The sequence below is a fragment of the Triplophysa rosa genome, linkage group LG16, assembly GCF_024868665.1.
Source record: "Triplophysa rosa linkage group LG16, Trosa_1v2, whole genome shotgun sequence".
NCBI lineage: Eukaryota > Metazoa > Chordata > Actinopteri > Cypriniformes > Nemacheilidae > Triplophysa > Triplophysa rosa.
In genome coordinates, this window is record NC_079905.1 from 14133204 (window position 1) to 14141622 (window position 8419).

Here is an 8419-nt window from a genome sequence, read left to right on the forward strand (position 1 = left end):
CCGAGATGATTTTCTGGGGGCATCATCTACCTGCAAACACCAGAAAACTGTAAAAGCATTGCTAATGACCCATGAAATGTTAGGCCTATTTTCATTTTAAAAAGCAAACGCACACCTGTTTCCTGGTTTCCCGGCAACCGAATCCTTGATTTGATTAAATAGCTCTCCTTGTATTAAAAGAAAATAAATGCATTGGGACTTTTACTTAATTATTTGAACATGTTTAACAATTCTCTTTATTTAAGGTATTGTGTTATTACAGTTTATAGCTTTTTCTGCAATAACTATATCTTTAATATATATATATATATATATATTAATATACTACATAACTATTGTTAAAACTATTGTTTAATATTTAAAAGCTAACGTAACCGATTTCTTTCCTGAACCCTTGCTGAAGAATCGCCACCCTGGCAGCAGGAAGTACAACGTAGCAAACCGGAAGTGGTGAAGCAGGAAGACATTTTTAAATGACCACCACGAACAACAATCAAACCATGAACTAAATGTATGTTAAAACGGATTCCTGTCCAGAATCCCCGTTGCGCGTATTAGAGGTAGTTAAATGTTTCAGAAAATCTCTGAGTTTGCGCTGTGTTTGTATCGCTACGATTTATTTATTGTTCGCTGCTGTTTATATTTCGCTTATTGCTGTTAAAGTAATCATGTTTCCATTTGTCATAACTTGCAACCACCGATGTTTAGCACGGTGGTAAGAGTTTACGTTTATAGTTTTATACCGGTTATACTTTTTACCGTTGTTTAAGTTAATTTAGTTAAATTTAGATCAGATATAATACACCGTTTTTCTAACAGCGTGAGAGTGTGGTAACTTACGATATCCAATACAAACTTGTTGTTGTTTTTGCCTGGAACTTTTTCATTTTTAAAAGCTTTTCTTAATATTGACTTCGGTCTAGTTTTCAGTTAGGTCTGCTCAATATACCGAAATTACAGCAATATTCCAAATGTACCGTTACGTATCATAATATGCATATCCCCTGATAGCACACATACATCTGCATTTACATCTTCAATACATTGTTTGCTCATCTGCAATACGTCTCTGAGACGTCAGATGTCATATCTAAATTTAGAAGATGTCTGTAAGATGTTTATGATTTAGAAAGGGTGTAAAACTGCTCTAAGATGTTTAGCAGCAGACATCTTACAGACGCACCTGTGCTATCTGGGTCGTAATGGTTTGCAATAACTGAAAATGTAAAAAAAGGTTATACGTTTGGGGTGAATGCAGATACATGGACAAATGTTTTGATACGCCACCTTCTAATGAACAGGTTTGACTACTTTAGTCATTTCGGTGAGCGCAAATCTCAATGCTACAGTATGTAATGATATTCTAGAATCAGTTTGGGCACGGCCCTTTTCTATTCCAACATGACAATGCCCCTGTGCACTTTGCTTTGTTGATGATTGATTCAGTCTAGTGTTTAAGAACTTGTTTAAGAAGCCCAGAGCTGAACACCTTTGAGTCATCACCCCAAACCCATCAATGACTTACACACAGGGATACAGTCATTTCAGAACAGAAAAAGTCCTTCCAAAACTGTTGCAACAAAGAAGGAAACAAAATGTGGTAATATGGTATATTATTAATATTTGCTTGATGGGAATTACTGGAATTGATAATACGTCCCAGCATTTGTCTGAATAGTGAAGCAGATAGACTGGTACGTGAAATTTGGTGCCCATGTGTGTGTGTGTGCACGTGCTGTGACGTGATGATAATCAACTCTCAGAAAGAATGTGCAACGTGTATATTGTATTTTTTTGTAAATTTAAAGCATTATCATATTGCATGTTCCTATATCGTGCAACCCCATTTCCTATGCATTTAAGTTGTTTTTATTCTTTTTTTCAATTCTAGAGAAACGCATGGCTATACAGTAACATGGAAGTTCCTTCCTACCTGTCCAGACTTCTGTCTGAGCTGAACGAGCAGCGTAAGCGGGACTTCTTCTGTGACTGCAGTATCATAGTCGAAGGACGTGTTTTCAAGGCCCACCGTAATATTCTCTTCGCCAGCAGTGGTTATTTTCGTGCCCTTCTGATGCATTATTTGCAGGACAATGTCCAAAGACACAGCACGGCGTCTCTGGACATTGTCACAGCTGAGGCGTTCTCCTCCATCCTGGACTTTCTGTATTCGGGGCGGCTCGACCTGCGAAGCAACAACGTCATTGAAATAATGTCAGCTGCAAGCTACCTCCAGATGACCGACGTGGTGAACTTCTGTAAGGGCTACATAAAATCATCTTTGGAGATCTGTAACCGTGAGGGGGAGAGATGCAAGCGTAGAGAGCAGTCGGATGATAGCGCGATCCCAGTCACGAGTGCATCCACTTCTGAAATAGACCAAAGGAGCTCTCAGGTCACAGAGGCCCTCAGCCCTGATGATGCTCCGACGGCTGCTCTCTCCACACCGGCAGCCATTAGCAGCAAAGACTCAGAGAGTGAGAGCTCACAAGGAGGATTTCCTAACCAACCACCTATGAATGCTCCAATAAAGAGTGCTTCAGGCCCAGATTTGATCAACTCATCCACCCCGGGTCTGCTTTTGGGGTTGGTGCACCCAAAAATTGAGTATGACCCTGATGAAGAGGGCGAGTCTTCGCAGGAATCCAAAGACACGGTTCTTTATCGTGGCCCAAATAACGACGGGGAAAGACCAGACGATGGTAGCCCGGCTCCAATCACAGAGCACTCCAATTTATTTGGTACCTGTCCAATGAAGCAGTTCCCAGATGTGGTGTTTCGAGGTGGAGCCAGTCACAACCGTGATGAGAACTTTTCACAGAGTATGGGGTATTCTGGAGGATTCGGTCGTGTGAATGACGTGCTTGGTGCCGGGGGTCCCTGTGGTATGGAGATTCAGAATGACTGGTATGGGGATGACCCAGGTGAGAGCTCTTACTGTAAATCATATTGCAACAATAATTTGTCTTTTTGCTGTACATCAGCGAGTATGTTTTGTAATGCATCTATGTTTTCACACAGGGAGGCTGCACAAATGTCCATTCTGCCCATACACGGCCAAACAGAAGGGCATTTTAAAGAGGCACATCCGATGCCACACAGGAGAAAGACCGTATCCTTGTGAGGTCTGCGGCAAGCGATTTACACGACAGGAACATCTGCGCACTCATGCTATATCTGTAAGTCTAAATAAACCCCTTGAAGAAATCTAGATGTCTATGTAGAGTTTTCCAAGTTTTGCTTTTGAGAAGTATTTTATATAGGCCTAGTTTTTTAATGCATTAAGAATTTACCTAATTTGACATAAAAAATGGTCAGAATAAGGCACGCATAATTGCATGGAAAATGTAATATCATAAATACACCATTTCACCAGCTCCAAACCAGTTTTGAATTAATATAATTCTACAGTGATGACATGAGATTACCTTATGAGATTCAATAAATTATGAAAGTCATTTTCTTCAAAGCTTGACAATAATCAAATTTCCTCTACATATGAAACACCATAAAAAGACTAGCGGCGAAAATCTTTATAGGATTTTTTTCTTTAATGTCTTAAACTCTGTTTATCTCTGGTATGTACAATTTTTTTAGCAATGATTTGATGTTTGGGGTTATATTGACCCCACAAATGTTTTAATACACACTAAATTACTCAAATTTAAACTATTATTTGCTGTTTTACTCACAGTTTACCTACATAATTAAAATATTAGGACAAAACAATTTTACATGTACATTAATTTGATTGCGGAGTTCTCTGAATTGAGTTCCTGCAGAAACCACGCTGTTGATTCTAATAGATGCTTCAAATTCTTATAAAAAAGATGAAATAAAACAAACCTCACACCATTCAAGCTGTAGCTCCAGAGGGCATGGGAGAAGAATGCATGAAAATAACTGAAAACCTAATTATTATTTTCATATGTTTATGTCATTATCATATAAATGTATTTTCTTGCTGACAATATTCAATACTCAAGGTTTAAAAATACAATCAGAGGATGTCAAAGTTGCTTTGGGTTTTTTTATTTGACGCCAAACATCACAGGAGGGTTAAAGGGATCAAATGCATCAAAACTTTATTTCAAGGGCTTAAATATATACATGCACAGCCAAGTTTCAACATATTAATAATTCTGACATTAATCATACCAAATGAAATCACAAGATTGATTTTGATTTGTTTTTTTAGTCTATTGACAGTCCCTAGATTGATGTAATATGCGAGTATTTTTTATTTCAATGCGTATGAATATCGTTTGATTTGTTTTTTTATGAACAGGTCCATCGCTCCACTTGGCCCATTGTGTGTAAAGGCTGTCGGCGTGTGTTCTCAGGCATCGTGTCCCAGGGAATGAAGCGATTTGGACTTTGCGATGGCTGTACCTTTGTTACTACAACAAATGAGGATCCCTCCTCTATGAACCTCAGTATCCAAAATGAGGCTGTTGAGAGGTGCACTAGAGATTCTGATTGGTCCGTGTTCATTGTGGAAGGAGATGAAGCTGAGCCTAGTGCTATTACTTCTATACAGGAAGAGGACGATAAGCAGAATGTTGCCAGACAGCTTGCAGACAATGGCACTCTGTTGTAGATTAATTTGCATTTCTGTGGTAGCATTTCTCCACACACAACTATAGCTATTTTGGGGGGGTTAGAAAGGAAGGAAATCAGTTCAAGGACCATTTTTATGGTCGTGCCATCTTTTTTACATCTGTTGTGAGAATGAAGTCTGTGCCAGAAATATTGTTTTGTCGAACTTAATAATGAAGCATAGTTTTGTACACTTAAACACAGTTATTTAATTTATTATTGGGTTGTTTTACCAGTGTATAACCTTTGCTATTTGCCCAAAAATCAAAGTCATTGTTTATTGCTCATTTGTCTTTATTTGAGACGTATATTTATTTTGAAATATAAGGAAACAAAACTATTAAAAACGAATGCATACAACTCTTGCAGTTCATTCGTTGTGTATTTTTAGTGGCATTAAATAGGCAACATTTTACAACTGTTGTCGATTCCCTACAACAACACCTACTAGTTATATGCGAATGATTGAAGTCTCGCGAGAGTGGTGCGAAAGCTCAGCGTTCGAATCTCTCTCGCGATATTTCGATGTCACACGCCAGTTAGACTGCGCAGCGCTGCGATAAACAGCAGTTTTGCATCGAAACCACGTATTGTGGTCACATGTTTGATGTCATATGATCTACCGGGAACTACAAACTTGTTTTTATTACAGCGTTATGTTCACCAAAAAGTTAAGTAAGCCGAAGTCTGTCTCTTACGCAAAGTTCAGCGTGCTCTCATATCAGTACTGACAGGCGCTCGCACTTACTCTTAGACGACCGCAGTGAATGCGGACATACACAAAGGGAACACCAGACTCCGAAATGATTCAGTCGCTGGCTCTTTGTGCGGTCTTATGCACACAATTAATCGGCGCTAAATACACCCCGGATTGGGCTAGTTTGGACTCCAGACCTCTGCCTGAATGGTACGACGAGGCGAAGTTCGGCATCTTCATTCACTGGGGAGTGTTTTCCGTACCTGCCTTCGGGAGCGAGTGGTTCTGGTGGTACTGGAGAGGCGCACTTAACCCCAGTTATATAGAATACATGATCAAGAACTATCCACCTGGATTCACCTATGAGGATTTTGCCCCCGATTTCCACGCGGAGTTTTTTGAGCCCGATCAGTGGGCTGCGATTTTAGAGGCTTCGGGAGCCAAGTGTGTTTTATTTACACTGTATGTTTGCAATGCTCGTGTCGTAGGCTATATATCTATCGGTTCTTTTTTCTTGCAGGTATGTGGTCCTCACCACGAAACACCACGAAGGATTCACGAACTGGGGCTCCCCGAATTCCTGGAACTGGAACTCTGTGGATGTTGGACCGCACAGGGATCTCGTTGGAGATTTGGGCGTTGCGATAAGGAAGAAGTACGTTGGTTTTGTATGTAAATGATGTCTGTTTTGCATCTGTGTTGGTTGCCTTTGTTGATTTAACATGCGTTTCTTTTACGTGTTTTTGAATGTTAGGTCTCTACATTATGGACTGTACAACTCTCTGTATGAGTGGTTTCATCCCCTCTACCTGAGTGACAAGAAGTCTGGTTTTAAGACCCAGGTGTATGTTGAAAACAAACTTATGCCAGAACTCCACAATCTTGTCACGAGGTAAATTATACTGGTCACGTGATACTTGTACTAAAATGAACAAAAGCTTTACTTTTTTTTAAATAAAACCATAGTAACTGCAGATATACTCACTTCAATAAGTGCTGTTTAACCATAATATTTGACAAACAAATAAAGTAATACCAATAACAATCAATCTGCAAAAACATGGTTACTGCACTAAAATAAAAACATGGTTTATTTTTTGTAAGGGTGCATGACTGAAAATAGAAAGTGAAACATTAACCTTTACAGTCTACATGGCTTTAGTTTATATAACATTTTAATGTGATGGCAAAATATGTGTTTTCAGGTACAAACCAGATTTGATTTGGTCAGATGGAGACTGGGAAGCACCTGACACCTATTGGAACTCAACACAATTTCTAGCCTGGCTCTACAATGAAAGTCCGGTCAAAGTGAGAGCTGCACATCACAAGTAACGCAGTTCCTATTTTATTAAAATTCTGAACACTGCATTGTTGCACTGCTTTTAGGATGTAGTGGTGACCAATGACAGATGGGGGGCGGGGTGTTACTGTAAACACGGAGGTTATTACAACTGCGCTGACAAGTACACCCCCGGACAGCTGCCCAAACACAAGTGGGAAAAATGCCAATCGGTGGATAAGTATTCATGGGGGTATCGTAAAAATATGGTTTTGAGTGACTTGATGGATCTGCCGTCCATTATAAAGGTGCGCTGATCTTGAGTGCATTATTATGCAAATAAACATATTTCAATTGGAGATGCAGTTTATCAATGTAACATGGATTAGAGTTTCATGTGATCCCAGAGTAAAGGCATCTCTTTATCTCTTATGGTGTTGTCTCAGGACATGGTCTACACAGTGGCTTTAGGGGGGAATTACCTGTTGAATGTGGGGCCCACAGCAGACGGCATGATTCCACCTGTTTTTGAGGAGCGTCTCAGAAGTATTGGTGACTGGATGAAGATCAACGGGGAAGCCATCTATGCAACAAAGCCTTGGAAAGTTCAGGCTGAAAATGCTACTGTACCGGTTTGGTAAGTGGATTTGTTTTTACTTTATGAAAAGATGTGATGAGTGATCTGATCATGTGATCATTTGATTGATACTTTACAATATCATGTGTTTATGACCGAACATTGTTCTCGTGATCGAAACGTAGCAAAAAGGTGTACTACTTTTCTGGATACTTCTGGGATCAAAGTTTAGCTTTAGTTAGTCTGTGGCATTCTTCTATTAAACTTCTAAATGCTTCATTAGTTTTAGCATTTTAAATGTACTTTCAATTCCAGGTACACCTCAAAAGGCAGCACAGTGTATGCCATCTTTACCACAAATCCCAAGCAGTACACGTTTCAGCTCTCTACACCCGTAACGTCTGACAAAACTGTGGTAAATATTTACAAAATAAATGAACAGTAGATTTATGTCATGGAACAATTTTTAGGAACAATAATGTAAGTTATCCAATTCATGTAAATTATCACATGAATAAAAACAGTAACGTTTAACCTTTTTAAAGATGGTATTAGTGTTTGTTTTGAATCTCTGTTCAGGTCACTTTGTTGGGGAACCCTGAGCCGTTGAAATGGGCCCCTCTGCACTTATCAGGACTCGTTGTCCTTGTGCCTGATCTGCCCGACTCACCTGCTCAAGCCTGGACCCTCAAACTGGATGGAGTCAATTAAAGCCATTCATTTCCAATGTGAAGATTTAGAGATTTTTTTAAGTGAGCATTTAAGACTATCTGTTTGAAATCTTAAAGTAAAGAATTTGGATCTTTACTCTTTATTTGTAATATTTTGTTAATTATTTGATTGTACAGTATAATGCCTAAACAACTGAAAAATCAGAACAAAATAAACTGTTTTTTTAATTTTTAATCATGGCTTTTCTTAACCTGTTAATGCAATATTTTAAGTGTTTGTTCAAAACAGACTTGTAACATGCACATCTCTGACAGGTTTTGCTTTGCTGCAATAGTGTCTTGATTATTGTCATTCCATACATATGCAAATAAACAACAGAGCGAACTGATGTTTCACTTATTTCTAAGGTTGAATTTACATACATGCCAATGAACGCTTATAAACGATACACATTTTAAACAGTGGTGTTATTCTGTAATCAATACATACTGTAAGTAATAAACAAACAAACAAAAAACAATAATCAAGAAAACACCTTGTGGATGTAAATAACATGTCGGTGTCAGTGCAATTGAATAAAACAGATTTACGT

The 8419-nt window shown here is 38.7% G+C and overlaps 2 protein-coding genes across 3 annotated transcripts; both read left to right on the plus strand.

The window, feature by feature from the left end:
- Positions 1–441: 441 nt before the first annotated feature.
- On the plus strand, positions 442–4976 carry zbtb8b (zinc finger and BTB domain containing 8B). 2 transcript variants are annotated; one of them, XM_057355524.1, is made up of 4 exons: positions 442–511; positions 1892–2924; positions 3022–3179; positions 4289–4976. In XM_057355524.1, exons 2-4 carry the CDS (start codon positions 1916–1918, stop codon positions 4598–4600), a joined length of 1479 nt encoding a protein of 492 aa, XP_057211507.1. In that variant the 5' UTR covers positions 442–511; positions 1892–1915; the 3' UTR covers positions 4601–4976. The 2 variants fall into 2 exon arrangements, with proteins under 2 accessions (XP_057211507.1, XP_057211505.1); XM_057355522.1 differs by having other exon boundaries at positions 448–560.
- Positions 4977–5207: 231 nt separating this feature from the next.
- On the plus strand, positions 5208–8207 carry LOC130567437 (tissue alpha-L-fucosidase-like). The gene is made up of 8 exons (XM_057355525.1): positions 5208–5740; positions 5817–5951; positions 6051–6188; positions 6502–6607; positions 6686–6886; positions 7025–7215; positions 7471–7570; positions 7735–8207. Exons 1-8 carry the CDS (start codon positions 5367–5369, stop codon positions 7864–7866), a joined length of 1377 nt encoding a protein of 458 aa, XP_057211508.1. The 5' UTR covers positions 5208–5366; the 3' UTR covers positions 7867–8207.
- The last annotated feature ends 212 nt before the right edge of the window (positions 8208–8419 follow it).

Excerpts from the sequence above, each read along its gene's own strand:
- zbtb8b (XM_057355522.1), top strand. The coding sequence starts at position 510 with ATGTATGTTAAAACGGATTCCTGTCCAGAATCCCCGTTGCGCGTATTA. Across the intron at positions 561-1,891 it reads CCCCGTTGCGCGTATTAGAG|AGAAACGCATGGCTATACAG; the intron begins GTAGTTAAATGT and ends TTTCAATTCTAG. Across the intron at positions 3,180-4,288 it reads TGCGCACTCATGCTATATCT|GTCCATCGCTCCACTTGGCC; the intron begins GTAAGTCTAAAT and ends TTTTATGAACAG.
- LOC130567437 (XM_057355525.1), top strand. The coding sequence starts at position 5,367 with ATGCGGACATACACAAAGGGAACACCAGACTCCGAAATGATTCAGTCG. Across the intron at positions 5,741-5,816 it reads TTAGAGGCTTCGGGAGCCAA|GTATGTGGTCCTCACCACGA; the intron begins GTGTGTTTTATT and ends TTTTTCTTGCAG. Across the intron at positions 7,571-7,734 it reads TAACGTCTGACAAAACTGTG|GTCACTTTGTTGGGGAACCC; the intron begins GTAAATATTTAC and ends ATCTCTGTTCAG.